This window comes from Puntigrus tetrazona, chromosome 7 (assembly GCF_018831695.1).
Source record: "Puntigrus tetrazona isolate hp1 chromosome 7, ASM1883169v1, whole genome shotgun sequence".
Lineage (NCBI taxonomy): Eukaryota > Metazoa > Chordata > Actinopteri > Cypriniformes > Cyprinidae > Puntigrus > Puntigrus tetrazona.
In genome coordinates, this window is record NC_056705.1 from 10,329,661 (window position 1) to 10,356,779 (window position 27,119).

At 33.5% G+C, this 27,119-nt stretch overlaps 1 protein-coding gene across 3 annotated transcripts in view; it reads left to right on the top strand.

Moving 5' to 3' along the window:
- Positions 1 to 27,119, top strand: part of syt7b (synaptotagmin VIIb) — a 118,519-nt gene that overhangs the window by 24,484 nt on the left and 66,916 nt on the right. For all 3 annotated transcript variants that reach the window (XR_006251447.1, XM_043245387.1, XM_043245388.1), the window contains exon 2: positions 20,946 to 21,049. Coding sequence is in view for 2 of the 3 variants with exons in the window: in XM_043245387.1 (XP_043101322.1) it covers positions 20,946 to 21,049 (104 nt within the window). In the remaining variant the exon portion in view is untranslated. The remainder of the gene's footprint in view (positions 1 to 20,945; positions 21,050 to 27,119) is intronic.

Consider the following 27,119-nt stretch of genomic DNA (forward strand, 5'->3'; position numbering starts at 1 on the left):
GTTATGATGTTATAACACTTGAATGAAACGTAATTGAAGCGTCTTCAGTCACGTGAAGCCTCATAAAATGCAACTGTCCTGAAACGCCTCCAATTTAAAATAATTTTGAGGAGCCAAGAGGCTTTGTAGGTAGCAGGTGTTTGCTCCTTATTAAATTGTGCTTTTTACAAGAGCTGCTGAATATTTACACTGTTGTTTTTTTGGAAAACATATCGCTTCATGAAGGTGGATATGGAAGGCGGAAATGCGAATAAGCCACGAATAAACTTTGTTTAAAAGGTCATGCAATGTCTGGATAAAGTTGGGTTAAAACCTCTCGGCGTAGTTTTGACTAAAATTCTAGCTGTGATTTTATGTTCATATGCGCATGAAACCTAGTGCTATATGGGCCATCTCTGCTGTGCAGTAAATTTTCATGTCTTCATCATATTTTAATGCACTGGATAAAATATGAAACTCAATTTTTCAAGCCGTTTTTGCTTCTTCTTTTTTTTCCCCCCTGCTGAAAAACCGGTGATTTATTTAGAAATATTTCAGGCATTTCTTAATATTTTCTCAATAAGATGCAATTAAATCAATATGACATTCAAGCATCAGTCTTGTATTCACATGTATGCGCACACAAATATGCTTTTCATTAATTGCGTATACATTTTTAAAGGTATCTGTTTCAAACGTTGGTATTCATTTTCGTTTTAAACTCCGATGTTAGCTTTACAATGTCTAGCAAAAAAAAAAAGGTTTGTCTGGACAAACCTGACAATTTCTCTTTATGAATTCATGTCTACCTTAATTAAAATGCAATTCCGCTATAATATTTAATAATTCAGGCATTCCTTAATACTTTTTTTCTAATTGAAATGTTCTGGAAATATAAAATATTTGACATTCCATGTTAGTCTTTTGTGCTGTTTCAAGAAAAAAAAAAAAAAAAAAAAAATAAATATATATATATATATATATATATATATATATCAAGATATGTATGTTTTTTATTATTGTTATTATACATTTTCTATTTTTATTTTTTATTTCGAGTTCAGTTGGTACAACAGTATGTCAGCACTGAATAATTTCATCACATCCCATTTTAGAGAATAATAAATTGAGCTAATGCAAGTTATTGGTTAAGTTTAGCTTGATTGATTTTGTTATTATATGCATCCAGTTATCATCTCTCCGGCGCAAGCTGCAGACCCTTGTTGTCAATATTGTACATTAAGTTTAATTGTAGCCAGGTTTCTCCAGCATTTGTGTATGAAGTATTACCTTTCAGCAGCTGATGCAGCGTAATGGCTCGAAATTGCGCTAAAATCATTACCTTTGTCTCCAGTTGTAGACGGGCTTAGCGTAGCATTATAATACAGTCTTAGTAAAGAGCTAATTTGCTACTAGAGCGTTCTCTGTTAGACGCCGCGTTCAGCTCTGATTTGCGTCTGAATTGGTCCTCTATAGCCTTTGATACCGGCACGTTTATTCCTGCTGTTAGTCATGCTAAGCTAACTCACCTGTCTGTTGTTTCTCATGCGGTATCTGGGCCAATTTAGAAGCAATTTAGCGTTCAGAGAGTTTCTTACATCACAGAAAGACGTGATTATCCGTGCCCACATGGTTTATTATTATCATTTCACGCTGTGTGTTTTGCCGAATGGTTATGATAATTGGTGCACCGTGTGGCGGGTGAAGAATGACGTTGATTTGAGAGTTTATTACAATAATTCATTTCTGAGACTAGAGAAATGTCCTCTTCAGGATTCAGAGGTATGATATCAGGCGTTTTATCATGATAATAATATATAATTTGCAGTGGGCTGAGCACTCGCCGGTCTCACCGTCAGCACGGCTCGGTCTAATAGGAGCTTGTTCTGCTGATACAATAGGAGAGGCGTGATCAGCTACCGCCGTATAGCATAATCAGGATCTGCTTGCCATAAAATATATGGTTGTTTGTTTTTTTGTATGCGGTAAGCCTCGATATTCCCCCATATGTACATATACGTGGCATATTTTTATGCTTTTGATTGAGAAAAGCATGCTTAGCAGTGTAGCAGTTAACTACAAATGGTCAAAAACAGTATTAATGAGATATAAAAATAATATATAATTGATATGTATACTATTTAGTTTTAAATTTATGACAATAAAAGTATATATATATATATATATATATATATATATATATATATATATATATATATATATATATATAATTAAAAAATATATATATAATTAAATAAAAAAATTAAATGAAATAAATATATATATAATATATATAATATATTAAATAATAATTTAATTTAATAATAATAAAAATATATATTTTACTACTATACATTTCAACAAAATTTATTTTATATTTTTATATACAATTTATATAAATATATATATGTGTGTGTGTGTGTGTGTGTGTGTGTAAACACCTGTGATGTATTTTCTGCATGCTTCACTTCTGTCTAAATTAGGTTGCAAAAAAGTGTTGATCATCCTTGAGAAATCAATCTAATGTGCTCATTTGGTTCTCCAGAAAGCTGTTTTTAATCATTTGCACGGATAAAAAGGTTGTTCTGCTCAATGTAGTGTGTACGGGGTCGTTTTTCAGTCGCTGAAGTATTGAGTACACTTAAGTCACCGCAAACTCAAATTTTGGTTTTAAAGGTGGTTCAAGAAACATTTTTCTACAAACTCAGTCTATTATTTTGAGAGATGAAGGCACACAGTTCTGTTTTGGTGGAATATAGCAGTAATTAATAATAAGCTTGGCATCAGTCCAAGACAGCAAGGCTAATATAAAACATTCAGTTATGATTGCAATGGACCGTAACATCTGTGATCTCTGGAGCAAAGAGAAATTATCAGTGAATAACATCTTGTACCTTATTTCTATCCGTTTTCTCACACAAAGCCGTTGAATGAATTCCGAACAATTGAAAAATAGAAGCAAATGAGAGTCCATTCGCTTCCATTTTCCAAATGTTCTGAATTGTTACATTACGGTGCTTTTTTTTTGTCCTGTTTGAACTTAAATCAGCTTCTGCCGCCTAACATTTCATTTTGCTTTCAATAAAAAATATATCAAGTAAGTGGTCTGACATTAAGGGGAGTAAATGGTGAAGTTGAAGCAAAAATCACAGATCGCCTGCCACTTTTCAGAGTTTGACCCCTGTGTGAATACAAACTCTGGGATGTCTCTTTCCAAACGAAAATCCTTCTCTAATATATATATGCACTTCCAATGCATTATTATTAATTGCACTTAATGTTTAAAAACCGAGCTGTTTGAGTGTTTTACTATTGTTGCATTAAATTACTTAAGTTTCCGATTTATTCAGTTTTTTTCCTCATTCCTTGTGGATGTTGGTGGAAGCAGCTGGCTCTATACCTGTAGATTTTCTTCTAGTCTTTAGGCCCTTTAAGGCCTTATGGGGCCCTATGTGAGGAGCACAGAAAGACAGCTAGAGGACATATACTTCAGGAAGCAGACAGGCATAGTATGGTCAGCTCAGATGTATTTGTGTTATAGTCTCTTTGCAATGGACTCAGCCGTCACAAACACTCAATCAACCTATACTGCTACACACACACACACACACACACACACACACACACACACACACATTCCCACTGGCCACCTTCAATGAAACCATAAAACAGAGTTTCATGCAGTTAGATTTTTTTAGCACTGTTTTTTACCAGTGTATACATGGTGTGATTAAAAAAAAAGAAAAACAGGCACAAAACAGAAATATATAGAATAGAAGAGCTTTCATTGAAGACAAACATATCTGTGGTTATAAGTATTACATTATAAACCTGACTATCTTTTTTTTTTCAAGTTTAAGAGTTTTATTTGAGACACTTTATGGCAAAAACTTTATTTTTTTAAACTAGTAATTAATTATTATAACAATACCTAAGTTATTGAATGGACAGACATTCTGATAACTGAGACTATATAACTATATATATATATATATATATATATATATACACACATATATATATATATATATATACACACACAGTATATATATATATATATATATTTTTTATATATATATATATATATATATATATATATATATATATATATATATATATATATATATATATTATGTACATGCACATAGAAAAAGGATATACTTTTACTCAAAATAATATACTCATAATATTTTCGTGTACAATGTACTCCTATAATCCTTATTTACAGATAAAGTATTTTTTAACGTTTTTGTACAATAAATGTATGATTCTAGTCACCAGTGTAGCTTTTGATTAATTAATTAAAAAGTTAAAAAACATTAACTTTGAAATGAATGACCTGACCCTTTTTTATAGATAGCCTTTACACATCCCTTTGTCCTCTCCTTGGTTCAAAAAGTGTCTTCCATTGAATACGAACACCAAGGCCTTCTTTCTTTTGTAACATTCGGGCTTCATTCTGCAAATATTCCCACACCTTGACATAGACGCGTGGGGGGCGTGTTTAAAGCCCGCTCTGGATCAGCCTTCTCTTTCAGATGGAATAAATCCTTTTGCAGGTCTTACACATGCACAAACAGCTACGCGGCACACTAAAAAAAACAGGGAAAATAGAAATGGCATCCCATGGCCCCTTTAAAGGCCAACTTTCTCTTGTTACGTAACTCTCATTCTGTCGAGTAATTCTGCATCACTATACACTCTTTCTACCATCTTATACATCTTTCGTCTGCTGTTTGTTTTTTCCGTACAACCAATCGCCTTTCCAACGAACAACCACTTAGCAACCCCTCCCGGACGGCCTAGCGACCGCATAGCAACGCTCCGGCGTCACGGCGACGAGTTCTACCTCGGCAAACACCGTTCACGTTTTCCACAGACGATTTAACAGACGAGTGGTAACACTCTCACACCCTCGGGGAGATTGCTTTTTGCTTTTCACGGTGCTCCGAGGGAGCAGATGCGACTTAAAGCCCTTCTCAAAACGCTGCGTTTTCAGGACGTTTCACATATCTGTTACGAACGTCGCTTTCCGAGATGCTCGTCTCGGGGACAGGCTTTCGTTTTTTTTTCCCCGAGTCGTCCGTTCAGCTTCGGCGGTGATAAACGAGCGGCGTCTTCCTCTCAACAGCCGTTCGGGTCGACCGCGAAACGGGATTCGTAAACATTCCGGTCTGTCTCGTTCGATTCCGATCGGCTCAAAGGATGACGTGTCCTCACATTCAACACGCGATGCATCATCACGACGTCTCTTAAACCGCTCGTGACAGGCTCGGGTTCTCCCGAAAAACAGCAGCGCTGCCGTAATTTCCTCAAATTACAAGAACGCCCCGCTTCATCTGTTATTATTGAGCCACTGGCCATCGTGTGAAGACGGCGAAATGTCAAAACTGATTGCTTTTCGGAAACAATACTGCAGGTTGATGCCACCGAGGTAGCTTTTTCTAAGCGTGGTATAAAACGCTGGTTCGTAATTGGTCTGTTATGATTGAATTGAGACCGCCGGGGGGAAAAAAAAACGTCGGACGCATATAATGAAATGCAACTAGCTTTGCCATTGTGTTTATTTAAAATGAATTATGCAATATTAAAAGAGAGGGGGAAAGAGTTTCAGTCAAACTCTGCAGCAAATTCATCCCAGTTAAATCTTTAAATTTTAAATTAAAACTGATTTGTTGACCATACTCTTGTATGACAAAAAAAATAATAATAATTTTTTGTTTTAATTAAAGTGTTTGTTTGCCTACACTTTTTTTTTTTAATAGAATATTATAAATACTACTAATACATTTTTGTTTATTCATGTTTGTTCGGCTGCGACTGAAAATACTCGAAAAATTATGAACCACTGTTATTTTAAACGAACGCAAACCTGAATGCTTGACGTTTTTTAATTCTTTTATTTTTTCATATTTTTATTTTAATATTCGTGACCTTGCATTAATCGAACGTCATTCAAAAGACGCTCTGTTTTATTGTGTCTGATTCTGGTGTTTTGTTGGGCTGTGACTTGAGTCAAAACGCTGATATGAATTATTGACCCGAAACGTAATATATATTGTACGGTCGTTAAAATTGCCACCAATTTCAAGCAGGAGTAAATAAAAATACTTTTTCTGCATGCAGCACAATTTTAGAGGCCTCTCAAAAGTCATTCTTACATTTTTTTTTGTGCATTTTTGTTTTGTCGCAATTTTTATTTTGCACGCATTTCACTATATTATGTGATTATGTAATAAATTTTGTTATTTTTATGTTGTTTATTTTATTAAAATATGTAAAACATTTTATTTTAAATATTAGAGTAGGTTTGAAAACTCTCGGGTTGTATTTTTGCTGTCCTCCGTTTCTTTCTGTTTCACATGTTATTAGGCAAGGCAAGGCAAGTTTATTTATATTATTATTATATATATATTTTTATATACATTTATATAGCGCATTTCATACACAATGGTGATTCAAAGTGCTTTACACGAGAGGAAGTAAAATAATCGCACAATTTAAAATAACAATAAAAGAAATAAAAAAATAAAATAAAAACACTGATTTAAGATAAATTGAATTTAAAGCAAAGAGATTGATTTAAAACAGTTTAAAATAGAAGAAGATAATACATAGAGCAAACAGTTATTAATATTAGCAAAAAATGAGTTATTTATTAGCATCCTGGCACACATACTGTCTCCACCGAGGTACAGCACCTTTCTACCATCATGTTATATATCGTGTTGTACCTCCCAGGCCTGTTAGCGCTCCTAATGAGCATCTCCTGGAGACGAAACTTCGGCAGGGCATATAAATGCACAAACATGCATTGCATTTTATAGAAGCTAGTGTTTCCAGCATGCAGCAGGCCAAACGCATCAGGCTTTCCTTTCCCGCTAATTTATGTCCTCCATCCTTCATTCCTCCTTCATTCTCATTCTGCATTCTGTCACTCAAGTGGCACTCAGTGTCTCATCCGTCATACTCCTTCACGAGCTGCCATCGTTCCCTCTTTCTCTCGCTCCTGTGTGTCCTCCTGCTCTTAATTCACTCTCTTCCTCTTTCATCCCCTCGTCCTCTTCATCCTCCACTCCCAGCTGACCTTCCCACCCTCCTCAATCCTCAACAGCACTTACTGTCTTAACTTCAGGCCTTTTCATCTGTTCTTCCAACCTGCATCCGTCTGTTTTAACTCTTCGCTCTCTCTACCTTTCGAAATATATCCCAGGTGACGTTTCCCAAACAAACCAGGTCCAAAAAAAAAATAAAAAAAGGCTTTGACTGACATGATTTGTTCTGATTGACCGGCTTTATCCAACGTCCGGGTGTAACGGCACGCACGTTTTATGATTTGTGGTGTTTGCATGAGCACTTCCAAGAAACAACTAAAAAACACTGCATTTGTAAAAGTTATTCATTCATTCTTTCACTTTTTTCATTCCTTTGTTCCTTCATTAATTTCTTCATTCATGCATTAAAATTTCTTTGAGAATATTTCAGTTTAAATAATATGAAATAATATATGAACATTTTTTTTTTTAAATGTAAATTATTTAAATGTAATCTAAATCTAAATTATTACTTTGTGTTTTATTTTCAAATAATATACATTGCATTTTAAATTGCATTATATACTGTGTATATATATATATATATATATATATATATATATATATATATATATATATATATATATATATATATATATATATAAATAAAATTAGAATTTTAGATTTGTATATTAGATGTTCTTTATTTTTACGTTATATTTTAATTCATTTTCGATTATTTGAATTTGAATAAACTGAAATAATAAAAATGAAAGAATAAAAACTATAAACAAAATACTATACATAAGCTAATATAGATACACTTATACTATTTGAATTGAAAATACATTTAAAATTTTATTTATAAAATTAATCATTTTAAATAAAATATATATAAATATATTGTATATTGAAATTAGAATATTTCATTTTATTTTTCATTTATATTTTCACTTTAATTTATTTAAATATGGAATAAATTAAAACAATATATAAAATAAAGCAAAATAATGTAACAGATTGTAACAACGAATATGTTGCATTTTATATTAAAACAATTCATTCTCTGTATTTTTTATGTTATTGTGAATACTTATATTATTTATGCGCAATTAAAAAAAAAAAAAAAAAACAAATACATGAACGTCATTTATATTATTTAAACATTTGTGTGTATGTGTGAATTAGTCTGATATTTCAATATTCTGAAATATGATTTTAAATTTATAGAGACATTATTGAGCCGAGCTGTTTTGGACAATTATTTTTTTTCCTTGATATGAGGCAATTAATCAGTGGTGAAATATTTTTGGTGAATATGTTGATGGAGGAAGGCCAGTTTTCCTAATTAATCTGCTAGCAATGAATGTGAACCGTATGCAAAGTGTCTGCTTTTCATTTGTTTAACGGAACATTTTGAGACAAATTCGATAGTCGAAGGTCAAAACTAATAAACGAATGAAGTCACGCAAAGCCTCGCCTGGACGCTGGACTGTGTTTGATTCGCTCGCTTCGTATGAACGGGCCGCTCAACAAGTGCATGAATAAAGTGTGGAGAAACAGGGGATCCGGCATCGTGCGCGTCAGGTTTTGTTTATGCATAAAGACAGGCAAGGCATCACAGGTATTGACTGAACCCTGAAGCATTAAATCTGATTTTGGTTTCATCTTATCGGTGAATAAATGGAGACTGATGAGGACGAGTGCAAATACTGTAGATAGATAATGAAGTTGGGTGGAGGGAAAGCACAGAGGTGTGTAGGTTTCCATAGGTTGAATGTTATTAATTATTCCTGAATTCATTTTTTTTCTGCTTACACTGGGAGGATAGTATTAAATGTCACTAATGTTGAAATTGTTTCTTCCAGCCAGCAGTATGTTTCAGCGGAGCGCTAATATACTGAACCCATTCTCCTGAGAAAAGCATGGCCCTATGAAATCGGTTTTACTTTTACCCATATTTCTATTTATTATAGCCCAAATTCTTTGTTTTCAACTTAAATAAAATTGTCTTTGTTTGTTTACTTAATTGTAAATAATACATTTATTTATTTTAAATATAATTTATTTAATTGTAAATAATACATTTATTTATTTATTTTAAATATAACTTATTCAATTGTAAATAATACATTTATTTATTTTAAATATAATTTATTTAATTGTAAATAATACATTTATTTATTTATTTTAAATATAACTTATTCAATTGTAAATAATACATTTATTTATTTTAAATATAATTTATTTAATTGTAAATAATACATTTATTTATTTTAAATATAACTTATTCAATTGTAAATAAAATTTAATATATTTATTTATTTTACATTTATTTATTTATTTTAAATATAACTTATTCAATTGTAAATAATACATTTATTTTAAATATATTTATTTTATTTATTTATTTATTTTAAATATAACTTATTCCATTGTAAATAATACATTTATTTTAAATATAATTTATTTAATTGTAAATAATACATTTTTATTTATTTATTTAAATATAACTTATTCAATTGTAAATAAGACATTTATTTATTTTAAATATAATTTATTTAATAAATAATACATTTATTTATTTATTTTAAATATAACTTATTCCATTGTAAATAATACATTTATTTATTTTAAATATAATTTATTTAATTGTAAATAATACATTTATTTATTTATTTTAAATATAACTTATTCAATTGTAAATAATATATTTATTTATTTTAAATATAATTTATTTAATTGTAAATAATACATTTATTTATTTATTTATTTTAAATATAACTTATTCAATTGTAAATAATACATTTATTTATTTCAAATCTAATCAGTGGAATTCATCCTTTGACTTTGAAGGTCTATTCAAAATGTAACAATGCTATATTCATTTATTTATTTGAACTATTTGCTGAGACAACATGTCTTTTTCTGTTTAGTTTACCTTTTCTATTTTTTTTTCCTCCAAATAACATGAATGTAACAGTTCGTTAATGGCCAGTTTCTCCTGGAAAAAACAAATATATTTGTATATTTTAATCAAATATATCAATTTAAATGATTGAACTGTGTATATACTTGTCACTCGCATGCATTCATTTATGTATTTATTTTTTGCTTTTAGAAGTAATTAATAATAATAATAATAATAATATTGTGCATTAAGACCACGTTAAATCTTATTATTCTTATATTTGCCATAAATTGAGCCTTTGATACTGATCTTTTGTCAAATTAAACATAATAGCACAATAGATAAAGCATTGCACTTAGCATTTATTTCAAGTAAATGTTTTTTTTGCAGATATAAATGTCCTTCGAGTTACCTTAGCACTTGCCTCTTCCTACTTCACTGCACGCATTTATGCATATCTTTGTATGCCTCGCTGTCGTTTTTCTTTATACCGTGTTACATGGTGCAATGTGTATAAAGTGCACCGTAAGTCATGCATAGTATAGCAGCATATAGCTATCAGTGTGGAGGTCGTTTCCTTGTACACGTAATGTGACGATAAATACAATAAAAGATAAAATAACTGACTGAGATGAGCTATGATTCATATATTTACTGGGGTCTCCAGGCATTAAGGCACCATTTTTTGAAGCTGGATTATGAAAAGCAGAAGGTGTGTGTCTGGGCATGTTCCTGAGCAGGAGTGTGGTGTGTGTGTGTGTGTGTCGTGACTGCAGGGGGCCGCAGCGGGGCTCCCACCCGCCCTCTTCAGGGGTCCTGTGTACGCAGGTCGCCTCCGGCTCGCAATCCAGCCGCGCTTTTCGCTCGATAGCTGCATTCACACGGCTGTCAGTCCACTATATCCCACGCACACTTATCCGATTCAGGGCGTTAATATGTCCGTGCGTGCGTTTCCTGAACCCGTACGCCGCCTGAGAAAAGCAGAGCTGATAATGAGAGCACTTCGCTGCATCCTGCTGACCGCTTTTATGCGTTCGCTGTTTCTTAATCGCTCCCATAGCTCGTGCTTTTCTGGACCGCGTCGCTCGTTTTCAGTTGCATTGGATGAAAGCATCTGCTAAATGAATAAATATATGTTAATACGCCGTTCGCCTACGGAAGGAGTTCATGCCCTTAAACAAGCTTTGAGAGCGAGCCGATGTGTACTTGCTTTGCCTTGAGTTGTTTGAAATTAATTTCAGGGATGTAGTTTTTAACTTGTTTTTGATTCATTGCTTCGTCTTTGAGCAAGCCGGGGGAATGTGTGTTTCTGGGACTCGCTCAGAGCAGAAAGAGAGGAAAAGATTTCAGGTCAGATGTTTCTTGTTTTTCTTATTTTTGAGCAGGCTAACGCCCGATCAATACCGTGAGAGGTATTCATTTTTACTTTTTCTTATTTATTGTCTATTTATTTATCCTTTGTTGCAAAAAATAGCATATATATGCGCTCTTATGACATGAAAGCTAAGAAATAACATTTATAAGCTAATAATTAAATGTAAAAAAGAAATCGAATGAACATAAATAACTTTATAAAAATAAAACCAAAAATGACGTCATATAATTCCTGACCATTGTCCATCATATTATGTGCCGTTTTCTTCTAAAAACATGTTTTGCTTTGTTTTTCACTAAATAACTTTCGCATTTTTTTCCATCAATAATGTGTTTTAATCAGAGTTGATATAGATGACAAAAATTAAATACATGATTTAAATAAATGAAATAAATGTTTAAAAAAATGCCAAAAATTGATTGTAAACAAAATTTAAATATGACAGACATTTACATTTTTTTAAATATATTTTATGTACAATTTATATATATATATATATATATATATATATATATATATATATATATATATTTATTGTAATGAAATATATAATTAAAAAATCTACATCACATTTTAATAGTATTTCAATTATTTTAAAATTAAAATAAAATTTGCACTTTCGTCAGTGATTTTATTGATTAATCAGTGACTTTGTGATAGGTCTGTCTGTTTGTCTGAATAGTTGCAGACGGGGGACAGTAAGTGTTTGGGAATCGTAAAAATAATAATCCCAAATGTGGCGAGAGCACCATCAGGCCCAAGCAATGTGCCTGTGACTTCAGATATCCCTGCAGGACGTTTTGCTTTAAAAATAGATGAAGTTCTTTGGCATAATGCGATCATCTTTAGATGGAAAGTATCTTGTAATGGAAATCTGGAGGATCCGGGCCGCTGTCCGGCATCATAGCTCGGTATTACATAATCTCTGATTGGCTCATCCTGATTGTCTTTATTGGGTCAGACGTTTCTCACCGAGCCGGCCCTGCCGAAGCATGTGGCAAATTACATCTATTTCATCACCGCCGAGAGAGTTTTAGATTGCTAGCCAGGTTGTTATTATAAAAGCAACGTGTTCCCAATAACCTGTCAGGACAAATAAAGGGTGAATAAATAAAACAGTAAAAATAACAGACTGCTGTACACTTTGTCTTTGTCAAATATGAATGGGAAAAAAGCATTCGGTTGCTCCAGTTTCTAGGTATCTTCCAGTAATGGAAAAACGCCTACATAGTCACGTTCATGTTATTTGATCTTTTTACATTTTTTTTTTCTCAAATCAATTTTCCAAATCAGATGTGCATTAACGGTATTTTTATTTATGGGTTAGTTAACTAAAACTAAAACCATGAAAATAAATCATTCAAAACTGAAATAAAATATTTTTTAAAAAGCGTATTTATTTATTAAGAGGTTGCCGAAATGCTTTAATGTACGAAAATGATCCAGACTAACAAAATAAAAATAAAAATAAACTGTATACCTGTAAGATAACATTCATATAAACAAACTGAAAAAAATGACAAAAACACATAACATTAATACTTACCTAAAATGCATATGTAAACTCCCATTAAAAATATTAATAAGAAATATATTATAAAAATATAAATAAAACACTTGTCTTTTAAAAGCATTTTAAAAGTTTTCCCTCAATAACATTTTCCTAGATTCCAGATTTTCATCAACAAAATGAAAAAAAACATCTTGAAAAATATAAAAATAAACTTATTTCATTTGCCAATTTCTTATTTTCATTTGTTAACTTTAATTATAAAAATAATTATCTAAAGCTGAAATAAATATTAATAAAACAATATTAACAAAAATTGTAATGTAAAATAAAAATGAAAAAAAAAATAAAATATAAAAAATAAAAATATTAAAATATATTATACGAAATATTACAAAGTATTAAAATATAATATATTAAAATAAATTAATAACAATTACATTTTGTAATAAAAACTTTTAAGTATTGAAAATAGTAATAAAAAATACCAATAAAAACATTTTAGCCTCAATGATACCAAAATAGCATGTTAATACATTTAACTATAGTTTGAGAATACTAGCCAGGTTATTATTATAAATGCAAAAGGTTCCCGGTAACCTGTCAGGACAAATAAAGGGTGAATAAATAAAACAGTAAAAATAGCAGACAGCTGTACACTTTGACTTTGTCAAATATGAACAAAAACAAACAAACAACAACAAAACATTTGGTTGCTCCATTTTGTTTCCCAATATGAAAGAAAAAACGCATTCAGTTGCTCCAGTTTTTTTCCCCATCTCCCAACGACGAGAAACGCAGCTCCTCATATAGACACTAAGTTGATGACACCAGCAGACAGCTGGATCTTTGGGGACCGCGCCGGGGCCCGAGTTAGCCTAAATAAGCCTCTTGACGTGCTGTGCAGACATGAAGGGCTGTGAATGGGCTCCGGTCTGTAAGTAGGTTGCTGGAGAGCCAGAGCTCCCGTCTCCTGCCGTTTAGGTGCTGCTTGCTTCTGACCCGCTGTCAGGGACCACGTTTCGGACCGGCTCCTCTGCCCCGTGATTCTTCCTGATCTTTAGCAGGGGCTTTTATCCCAGTCTGCACTTTTTCTTTGATCAGATCAAAGAGGCCTCGGGTCTCGCTGTAATTTAGCTGCTTTAAGGGCACTCGCATCATTTGTTGATACATGGTTTACTAATAGCTTCCCTGTGGACCTTAAACCGGTGCGCTAACTGAACGCATTGTTCTGGAATGTATATGCATTTCAACCACTACCCTTGAAGGCTGATTAGATCAGAATAGATCGTAGAAATAGTAAGCGAAGCAATGATGCAGGACTATCTTGCTAAAATGGTGGCCAAAGCAACGTTTCTCAACTAAAAGTGACCAAAATGTTATACATATATACATATTGCATAATAAATATACACAGTGCACATACACATTATGTAAACAAAAACATAGTTTGATAGCACTAATATATATATATATATATATATATATATATATATATATATATATATATATTTATATATATATATATAGAGGCATGTAATTTTCATCATAGGTATACCTCAACTATGAGAGACAAAATGAGAAAAAAAATCCGGAAAATCACATTGTAGGATTTTTAAAGAATATATTTGCAAATTAAAATAGAAAATAAGTATTTGGTCAATAACAAAATTTCATCTCAATACTCAAAATCTTGCCCTTTGTTGGCAATGACAGAGGTCAAACGTTTTCTGTAAGTCTTCACAAGGTTTTCACACACTTTTGCTGGTATTTTGGCTCATTCCTCCATGCAGATCTCTTCTAGAGCAGCAATGTTCTGGGGCTGTCGCCGGGCAACTCCCTCCAAAGGTTTTCTGTGGGGTTGAGATCTGGAGACATGCTAGGCCACTCGAGGACCTTGAAATGCTTCTTACGAAGCCACTCCTTCATTGCCTGGGATCATTGTCATGCTGAAAGACCCAGCCACGTTTCATCTTCAATGCCCTTGCCGATGGAAGGAGTTTTTCACTCAATATCTCATGATACATGACCCCATTCATCATCGGATCAGTCGTCCTAGTCCCTTCGCAGATAAACGGCCCCAAAGCGTGATGTTTCCACCCCCATGCTTCACAGTACGTATGGTGTTCTTTGGATGCAGCTCGGCATCCTTTCTCCTCCAAAACACGACAAAGTTGAGTTTTTACCAGAAGTGTCTTCTGATCGTGTGACATTCTTCCAGTCCTCATCCAAATGCTCTCTAGCAAACGTCCCACGGGCATGGACACGTACTGGCTTAAGCAGGCACTGCAGGATTTGAGTCCCTGGCGGCGCAGTGTGTAACTTCTGGTAGCCTTTGTTACTTTGGTCCCAGCTTTCTGCAGATCGCTCACTAGGTCCCCCTGTGTGGTTCTGGGATTTTTGCTTGCAGTTCCTGTGATCATTTTGACCCCACGGGATGAGATCTTGCGTGGAGCTCCAAATCGAGGGAGATTATCAGTGGTCTTGCATGACTTCCCTTTTCTAATAATTGCTCCCACAGTTGATTTCTTCACACGAGCTGCTTACCTATCGCAGATTCAGTCTTCCCAGCCTGCTGCAGGTCTACAGTTTTGTTTCTGGTGTCCTTTGACAGCTCTTCGGTGTTGGCCATGGTGGAGTTGGGAGTGTGACTGTTTGAGGTTGTGGAGAGGTGTCTTTTATACTGATAACAAGTTCAAGCAGATGCCATTAATACAGGTAATGAGTGGAGGAAGAAGTTACAGGTCTGTGAGAGCCAGAAATCATGCTTGTTTGTAGGTGACCGAATACTACAATGTGATTTTCTGTTTTATTTTTCTCATTTTGTCTCTCTTAGTTGAGGTATACCTATGATGAAAATTAGACTTCTCTCATCTTTTTAAGTCGGAGAACTTGCACAATTGGTGGCCGACTAAATATTTTGTTGCCCCACTGTATATATATATATATATATATATATATATATACATATATATATATATGGTTTTGAAACTTTGGATTTGATTATGATTATTAGCCAGGAGGTGCATATGTTATTTATTTATTCAAGTCAAGAGTCATGTGTTTAATTTCTGTCCTGAATTACGGTATATGATATAAATATAAGCTAAATAAAAAATGGTGTAGGGTTTACCATTTACACCCACCTGCTAGTAAATATTTTACCAATAATTTCAAAGAAACTGCAAGATACACAATAGATTAAACATGACATTTCAAATAAAGACTGTAGAACACACTCTAATAATCTTTGTTGTATTTAGAACTCCGAAACAGTTTTTTTTATCAGTGTACAAACTAATATTATCTGGTGCACTCAATCTTGAAACGCTGAAAATAGCACTAACTGCAGGCGCAATATTCAAAACCAGTTGAAGTCGCCCGCATTCATGGCTTTTGTTTCTACCAAGAAGCTTCTTGTTTGATTACCTGAACTCTCCGCTGTATAGTAAGCTCTCAGACGAGCGTCTAGACGATTGGTTTTCCACGGCAGGGGAGTAGAAAAATTTTTTTGCCAACCAGTATGAGACAGAACTGTGAGATTGGGCTTGTTCCAAAAAGGCTAATGTATATCAGCAGACGCCGCCTGTGTTCGGGAGGCCTAATGAGTTTTAACCATGCGTCCTTGTTACCGCGTGGCCGAGGGAGTGGGATACACTAGATGGATCCTGATAGGAGTGGACTATCCGTTAAAATCACTTTAGGTAAACAATGGTGTTTCTGCTGTAAAAGCTGGAGTGAAATCCGTCACTCCGTGGAGTCACACACGAGTGAAGGATCTGCTCTCGTGGCTTTGCTGCGGATCTGACCCACAAATAATCTTGTCAGTTATTTGGCACAACCCTGTCAGGATCCTTGCCGCCGCTGCTTGAGAAATGTCCGATGAGACACGACACGGCCCCATTTGTCACTCGGTGCCATGACCCAAAATACGCCGGGCCGTAGGGATGTTATTATTTGGGCCAGTGTCTCTTAACAGACTTCATCAAGAGGATTTCCTCGACATTATTTACAGGTGATCAGTGATGTCCGCCAAAGCCGCCGATTGACTTATGTATGCAGTGTCATGTCGTCCTGTTTTGGTCCCAAATCACAGATCTGAGACCAGGGCCGTACGCCGATCTCAAATGAATTGAGACCTATTCGGTTTCACACTTTTTGAGGTCAGTTTTTCAGCAAGGATGCAAAAATAGTAAAGACATTTCAAATGTTGCAAAAAGATTATAATTCTAAATAAATCCCGTTCGTTTTTATATTTGTATTTATGTATTTATCGAAGAAATAAATGACATTTTGATCAAACAGAAATAATGTTTTTGACATAATATTTTGAATAAAGTGATATTATAAGTAATATATTGCCTTTATACACAAAAAATTGTTTAATGACTCATTACATTTAAAATTTTCCAGATATATAGTAGATGTTTTTATATATTATATAATATAATATATATATATATATATATATTTATATATATAATGTTATATACATTATAAGTAATATATATGCCTTTATATATGTACTGTATATATATATATGTATATATGTATATCTGTATATATATATGTATATCTGTATATCTGTATATATATACTGTATATCTGTATGTATATATATATATATATATATATATATATATATATATATATATATATATATATGTATATCTGTATATATATATATATATATATATATATATATAATATATATATATTTATTATGTAGACAAAAACTTTATTTTAATTAATAAATCGATAAATTGTTTTCACAGCACTCATTTAAAATATATTTAAAGGAACAGTTCACCCAAAAGTTAAAATTTGAAAACTAGAAATATTTTTCTTACAAAAAACTAGGCTTGGAAGAGCCAGGATACATTTTTTAAAAGACTGAGACTGCGTTCGTCTGAAACGCATACACACCTAGGATGGCTTCGGTAAAATATGCCTAATTTTTATTTTTGGGTAATCCATTCCTTTAAATGGAAATTTGGAAATGTTATGAAATATTACTACAGTATGCTTCACTAAATTTTGAATAAACAATTCAGCCTTGGTGAGCATAGGAGACTTTATAAGAGACTATGACATTTTTGGAAGGTTTTAAACCAAAAAATGTTGAAATAGGTTTATTTGAGTGTTTATTGACCTAGATTATTACTTCTCGTCATTCAGCTTCCTTTACAGTGTAGCCAATCTACTTCAAATTCAAACTACTTATTTAAATGAGAGGCGGTTTCTGTCTGAGCAATCGTTCAAAATCTGTCTCGGGTCATTTTCTGATCCCTTCATCTTCTCCGTGTTGCCTCCCGTCTTCTCTCTCGTGGTTTCTGCTTGTGAAAGGCCGGAAATGCTAGATAAAGTTGCTAATGGTGCAGTCAGTGGGGAGCGGTTTTCAGATATCACCCCTCAGAGACACTTTAGACCAGAAGGGGCTTCTCGTCTTTCACGGTACAGGGAGTGTTGCCAGCAGACCAACACAAGTGAACACATCCACAGGTGAATGCAAATGTCTACAGAGGAAGACAGATCAAATTCTGATCACTGTGATCACTAGGACATATGTTTCTCTAGCGCCGACCTTCAATAGTTTAGTAATCTGTTCCCCACTGATTTGTGGTAAAATATTTTATTTTGTCTATTTTTATATTATATATATATATATATATATATATATATATATATATATATATATATATATATATATATATATATATATATATATATATATATATGTGTATAATATATATATATATATATATATATATATATATTATGTATATATTATGTATATATATATATATATATATATATATATATATATATATATATATATATATATATATATATATATATATATATATATATATTATGTATATATATTTTATTTTAATATTTTATTGTTTAAAGCACGTTTCTTTATTATGTACTTGTCACTTGTACACTTTTTTATTTTCTCTTTTAATTTTTTTTTTTTAAACAGAATGGATATTTTCTAATAAGAATACCCAAACATGAAACAGCTCAGTAGATATTACTTTTTAATAGAGCATATATTTTCTCACCTCGCCCGGAAAATAGTTTTCTTGTCTTTTAATGAAACTCGATTTTTACATTTAAAAGCAATCGGGTCAAACTGATAATCACGCAACGTAACTTCTCCTCCGTCTTGTTTATGAACCTTTTAAAAATAAGAAATAAACTCTAATTGCAAAAGTGATTTGTACAGCCGGTTTCTTCCTGTAGAAGTGGGCGGATCTTAGCTGGGATGTGAATCAGTCTTAATGCCGTTAGTCAGACGTCTGGCTTCACAAGGCTAATAAGCTGATAACATTAAATAAAAGGATAGAAAAATTCCCATAACCTCAGCACGCATTTATCTCCTCGTCCTCCTCTCACTGTAATTTTCCTCATTTTTATATTTCTTAAAGGCATTATAAAATCATTTATCCCGCTCCCTTCCGCCCCGTTTCTGACAGAACCTCTACGGTTTCTTTTTTTCTTTTTTTTTCTCCCACAATATATATTATTCCCTCTTTTCTTCGCCTTCACAGTTACCGGATTACTGTCAAATTTTCTCTCCCTTTTTTTGATCTGAAGTATCACCCTTCCAAACCTCAGACTTTTCAGCTGTGCTTCTAAACAGCAGTTTCAAAGGGGAAAAAAGAAAGCGGCGATCGTTTGGGCATTTCTATCCTCCCGGTCTTCTGCTCAGCTCCCACCTAAATCTCCTGGGCTCTGTGAGTCTCACGGACGGACCTCAGCTGAACCCTTATGGACTGTAAAGTCACGCCGGGGTCAGCTGGCTTATATTGGACCTGGCCGTTCTGTATTTCACATGTGTTTTAGTCAGTTTAACTGGATTACACCGCTGCTCTCTGTTCTGCCTCTCGGTGAAAATGAATCACTTTTCGGAGCAGCTGCCTGCGTTTTATTTCACCGCCTCCTCTCACTTTACTGCCGCACCAGAGAAATTAAATCAATTTCTGTCCCTCAAAAAAGTTTCTTTACCTAATTGAAAAATGCCAATCAGATAATGAATCAGATGTGCCCCCATGCCTAATAAACATTTATTAGCCTATGAATGTTTCTTTAGAGTTGTATTCTTTTATTATTCTTTTAGGTTTTATAATTTATATTATTTTATTATTAGGGATGTATGTTCATGGTTTTGTAAATGCATGAGACCTTAATCACTACAATAATCAATACAATTTATTTTTTATTTTAATTTTAATTGAATTTAATTGTTTATTTTATTATAAAGCATGCATTTTATTAATTTCTTTAACATCTTTCTTCCACAGCATTTTATACTTATTTAATATTTATTTTTATTTTATTTTGGATCATATTTATATATAATGCATATATAATTTTTTTCATTTATTTTTTTATTTCAATTTTTTTTTAATTTCTCTGAATGTTCTTAATAAAAAAAAAAAAAAAAAAAATATATATATATATATATATATATATATTTTTATAAATTTTTTTTTCTATTCTATTTCTATTTTATTTAAAGCATGATAAAATATGGAGGGCTTCTACTTGAGACCATTATCCCTCATAAGCAATCATTCAGCATGTTTATTATTTCAATATTTCACTTTTTTTTAGGATTCCTTTAGGATTTTTCACTCGAAATATATCACTCTTTTTTTATTTTAGTTTCCGTCCAGGTTCAAAAGTATAAACTTGCATGTTTTTTTTAGGATAAACATGTCTAAGAAAGCGGTGAGTCACTTTGTCCTTCACATGACACAACCACTCATTTAAGCAGCGTTTAATTTAGTTAAAATCGTGTGCATGAGCTGTTAAATATGTGCCCCTTTGAAATGCTAAATGACCCCTCAAGCGTTGAAACAGCCTCGTGACATTTCTTTAAAAAATGTAAAACATTTTCCTCGCTGTTTTGAAATATAAGCTTGATCCTGGTGAGCTGCCTTTCTGTCCTAACCAAGATGGATCCTCTTCAGTGACTTATTTAGTACGCTCTATAGACAGCAACACAAATAGGGCCCTGCTCTATTGATTCCAATGCAGTTTGATGTTGGTGAGCCATTTTTTGGATGAGCGTATTAAGAAAAAAGTTACCAGCAGCTTTAACGCCAAGCGCTTGTCTCTCCGCAGGTTCTTTGTCTCTGAGCGTGTTCCTGGTATCGGTGGGTTTAACGGTGTGTGTCGTGTGGCTGGTGGCGCTATGCGGCGTCTGTGGATGGTGCCAACGCAAACTGGTGAGTGATGTCACTTCCTGCACGACGGGGGGGTTTTAATAGGCTTAAACAGATGCGATAATAGACAGCGACATCTGTTAGCGATTGCATATCCAGTCAAGAGTTGATATGCTTTTACAGTGTGTTTTCATAGTGTCATCAGTGTCATGTTTGTCTGTTATACACTATATAGGGGTTATAACCTCTGAAAGACAGATGCATGCGCTCCGCTCCAAAATCTCGCAGGCTGGCCACGTAGGCAACATTTTGAAGCATTGCAAGCGTGATCCAAGCATTTAGCTCAAAAGGACAGTGCAATTGCATCTAAGCTCAGTAAAAAAAATATAAATGTTTACTTAATTAAAAATGTAATTAACCTCAGTTATCATCAACAATTAAAAATGTAATATAATATAATTAAAATAGTATAATATAATTTAAAAAAAATTATTTGCATATAGTACACTAAGTTTGGGATCGGTATGTATTATTACATGTATGTATATTTTCTTAAAGAAGTCTTTAATGCTTATTAAGGCTGCATTTTTCAAAATATAGAAATAAAAAAATAAAAAAATATAGAAAAATGCAGTAATACTGTTAAATATCATTAAAGTTTAATATATATATATATATATATATATATATATATATATATATATATATATATATATATATATATATGTGTGTGTGTATGTATGTGTGTGTGTGTGTGTGTATATATATAATATTTTTATTTTTTTTTTTTTTTGGTGATGAAAATTCAGCTTTGCATCACAAAAATAAATTTGATACGTGTATATACACACACACACACACATACACATACACATACACATACATATATTTTCAGTGTCACATGATCATACAGAAATAATTTTAATATTTGGTTTTATGGAAACGTTGTGCTGCTTAATTTATATTATTATTATTATTTGTATTTTTATTTTTATTTTTTTTTAGATTTGTAAAAATTTTTAAACATTATCGTTGTAACAGCAGCTGAAAATGCAAAGAAACAAATTACGTTGTAAAGTACATTTCAGTAGAATAATTTTATTTTCTAATAATGTTTTGCAATATTTTACTGAAATGCAGACTTTAAAAAAAACAAATAATAATAATACAGACCCCAAAATTTTACAGTAATGCATGCATTTACGTCAACTCCCAACTCTGTCTCGTTCAGGACGCATCCTTAGGAGACAGCTAGATATTTAGGCAGCTCTCTAGGTTCTGGAACAGAGCCGCAATGTCATCAAGCTTGAAATGTAAACCTATTACGGCGGTTTTGGGTGCTCAGTTACAAAACAGAAGAAAACAGAGAGTTGCCTTGGGGTCATCTAATTATTTTTGTTTGCCGTTTCCACAAATTGCTGTTCCGCGTGCAAATAAATCGATGAAAAACTAAAAACGTAACGGAAGGATTTAAACGCTCTATTGTTAGCATCGCGCGAGGAAGGGGTGGGCAAGACGTGCCCTCGTTTGTGTTTACATCAGACCTCCGTCCAGATTGCCTTTCAACAGTTGTAAATCTTATTTTCTGTCTGGATAATTAGCCGTAGTTTTCCGTTCAGCCTCGGCATCTGCAAAACAAGATTTGCCATTCAACTCGTGTAAAGCAATTCAGCGCAAGGCGGCCAAACGAGACTGAATCGTGAGGGAGGAGGAACGCGTGTGGAGCAAAAAGAATAATTAGCCTAAATGATTTATACATAAACATGAAAATGTGATTACACCCACTTTTTGATTAATAGCCAGTTGATAAATAGAATCCACAAACAAAATTAATCACCTGTGCTCGCTTTAATTGAATTAGCCTCTTCCCGAAATAAACGGATCACCTATTATTCAGAATTAATTACCTTTAACGCGTTTAATGTGTCACTCGTTTTTAGCCTAGAAGAGTAGCCCGATGCGGAGGGACGGGTCGTGGAGCGTGCAGGTTTCCCGCTCGTCGGATGAGAGGAGCGACGGCTTTCCAGACGGTCAGAAAGAGAGGAGATGAGCGTGAGGCAGACGGGAAGACCGCAGGGTGGCTAAAAAGAGATCTCAAGCTTTAATTACACCCGGTAATGGCTTCCCCACCACGTGACCGGCCTGCGGGCGTCTACCGTCTCCGTGTTATTACAACGAGGGATCACAAACCCGCTCCTCGTTTTATTCGCTCGCGCTTTTCGTCACACTGCCCTGTTCACACTTGGCATTTTTCAGCCTGAACCAGAACGGGATCTCCCCCCCCCCCTCTCCTGCGGCCGGTAAACGATTGGCAAAATGCTTCGTTTTTCACAACAGAGCTTCTGTCGTCGGGGGTTTGTATGTGCCCGTGTTCTGCAAAAGTTAGAGCGGTTTGTTCATGCCAAATTACATACGTGATTGAGTTCTGGAAGTGTGAAAGCGTGTCCCTGTGAATCAAATATAACGGTCTCGTTGGAAAATTCTGTCGTTTTCTGTGCTGGGAATTGCTTTATTTGACGTATTTGGAATTGACTGTATGACTCGTTTGTCTTGCTAATGATAATTTCTTTGCGAGAAAGAAATGTCTCTTTGGTAAACAAGTTATTGTTTGTTGTTATTTTTTTTAGTTTAAGATTGAAAGTCTGAGTAAAGTAATACGATCTATAAAAAAGTGGGGAAAGCGTGTTTTGAATGCGTTCGTTTTAGTATGCTTTAGATATTGTTACAGAATTTATATTTTTAGGTTTTGTTTTTATTTACAATTTTGTGTTGTGTTCTATATCTATATATTTTTACTTTCTATTTTGGTCATTTTATTTATTTCATAAAACATAGCTCATTATATAATTTGTTTATTAGTTTTTGAGAAACATTCATATTTTTATAGAAAAAAAAAATATATATATATATATATATATATATATATATATATATATATATATATATATATATATTACCAATGTTCATATAAAAGGGTTTTTATTTAAATAAGCAGGTACTGTATAAATTATATTATTTGTCAAATCTTATTTATTTATTTACATTGACACACAACATTGGTTTATATATTACAATAATAATTTAAAAAATATTGTGTTTAAAAAAATGTGTTTTGAATGTGTTTTTTTAGTATGCTTTAGATATTGTTACAGTAGGTAGGTTTTTTAGGTTTGTTTTTATTTTCAATTTTGTGTTGTGTTCTATATCTATATATTTTTACTTTCTATTTTGGTCATTTTATTTATTTCATAAAACATAGCTCATACTATAAATTTTTCATTAGTTTTCGAAAAACATTTAGATTTTTATAGAATAAATAAATAAATATATATATATATATATATATATATATATATATATATATATATATATATATATATATATATATATATATATATATATATAAAATTACCTTAAAATACCAATATTAATGTAAAAGGGTTTTTATTTAAAAATTTATGTCAAATCTTATTTATTTATTTACATTGACACACAACATTGGTTTATATATTACAATAATAATTAAAAAAAAAATTGCATGACAATATTAAGAATTTGAGGTTAACATGTAACTTGATTGTCAAGCAAAAAATATCACAATCCAAAAAAACCCCAATTGTTCTACAACAGAATTCCTTGTTAGAAGCAAAAAGTCATTGATGAGTCAACAACAGTCGTGAGTCGTCCTGATCCAATCCCTCTTACAAACACAAAAATAAGGATTAGTGTTGTTGTTTTAATTAAAGCGTGTGTGGTCAGTCTTTTGATCAGCAGCAGCAGCAGAACAACAGATTGTTAATGAGTGAATGAGCCGGGATGTGTTATGTAAGGCTGCACAGCGAGAGTCTCCCTGGCCTTTATGTTTCTCATACCTCATACTGCCACGCCGCGGGGCTCACTAATGATTCATATGTTTTTTTGCCCACAACACCCCACGCTCCGAGCCGACAGACTGCCTGCTTTCTCCTTCTCTTCCCAAATAGATTTGACAGAGCTGGGCGGTTTCAGGTCAAGACGACAGAGTTTCTCTCTGACTCTGAACAGAGGGGATCTGCGGAAAGTTGAGGGATGACAGAGTAGGGAAAGCTCACTGGAGATGATGTCTTGTATCTGCTGGAATCATTTTATTTCATGTCATTTTTACTGTAAAAGGTCTGTTTGCCGTCACTGTTTTTGAGGTCTGTCTGTCTGTCTGTTTATTCACACTGTTGTTCTGTTTGTTTGTTGCCGTTCTATCTATAGTTCCATCTTTCATTCTGTCTATCTGTAATTATATAGTTCTATCTATTCTACTCTTGTATGTATCATCCATCCATCCAAGCAATCTATCCATCCATCCATTCATCCAAATGTTCTTCTGCCTATCAATCATCTGTTGTTCTGTTGTTCCATCTGTTCATTTCTGTCTATCATCAAGCTATCTATCATTAAATTGACCAAACCGAAATGTTTCCTTCTATCTATCTATCTATCTATCTATCTATCTATCTATCTATCTATCTATCTATCTATCTATCTATCTATCTATCTATCTATCTATCTATCTATATATCCATCCATCCATCCATCCATCTGTCCTCCTATCTATCGTTCATCCATCCATCCATCCATCCATCCATCCATCCATCCATCCATCCATCCATCCATCCATCCATCAATCCATCCATCCTCCTATCTATCGTTCCATCCATCCATCCATCCATCCATCCATCCATCCATCCATCCTCCTATCTATCTATCGTTCCATCCATCCATCCATCCATCCATCCATCCTCCTATCTATCTATCATTCCATCCATTCTATCATTCTATCTATCATTCTGTCTGTCACTCATCTATCGATGTCTATTCATCTATCTGTTCTCCATCTCTCTCTCATTCAACTAATCAATCCATCCACCTGTCGTTCTCCCCATCCGTCTATCATTCTGCTTTTATGTGTCTGCCCGTCTGTCTGTGCTTTCTTTCCACCCGTCTGTTGTTCTGTCCATCAGTCTGTCCATTGTTCTGCCATTCCATCCATCTGTCTTTTTTCTCTATTCTTCAATACAGATGTTTTGATAAAATGAATGGATCATTCTTTCGATACATCTGTCCAAGTGTCCATCCATTCGTCAGTCCGTCTATCCATCCGTCCACCAATCTGCTTTTGTCAGTTCATCCATGTATCATTCTATCCATCTGTCTATCATTCTATCCATCCATTGGTCTTTAGTTCTGTCTATCCGTCTGTCTGTCATTCTTCTCTGTCCATCCATCCATCTGCTTTTATTTGTCTGTCTATTCATCCAAATATCGCTCTATCCATCCACCTATCTATCAGAACGATATGATATCTATCAATCCGTCTATCAATCTGTTGTTCTGTATGTCCATTTATATATCTATCCGTGTGCCGTAACGTTTTTTTTGACTGTCTATCCATCCATCCATCGTCCTCTGTCATCCCGTCTACCCATCTACTTATCCATTATCTACAGCATCAGTCATTCTGTCTATCCCCTTATCTATTCACCTGTCCACTCTCGCGCGTATCCGTGCATCGCTCCGTCTTTGTCTCATCATCCTCACCTCATCGCTCATATTTATGTTAATAGTTTGTTGTCCGCTTTCCCAGCTCTTTTCTTCCTGCGCCTGCCGGAATCATCTCTCGCCGGCGAATCACGTGAATAAGATGAAGCGGAGGAATGCAGATGAGGCGAAGGAGTGTCAGCGAGGAGATCTGAGGATGCGTTTGCTCTTAACACGCGAGGAGGAGACCACCTGTGAAAGATCTCCCCATCTCTCTCAGACCGCCTCGCTCTCTCCATCAGTCATATTTCCCCATGCTCACTCGTCTTTCTTTTGTGATTGTGAATTCTGTTTGAAAACTCACTCCTACTCTGCCTTTGCTGTTTTTCCTCTCTGTTTTTTTTCTTTCCCTTTGCTTTTTTTCCCCCACTCTTGATAGCGTCCCGCACACCTGTCAGACATCTACACTAGCGTTTCTTATCTTAAACAACCGTGTCTGTGTGAGAGCAGTATTAACTACTGCAACTTTTGCATATAGGCTTAATATTAAATTCAACGTGTAATCATCTCTAAAGTTCTAAAAAGCATAATTTATGCGGCTATGGTTTTTAAGATTTAATTG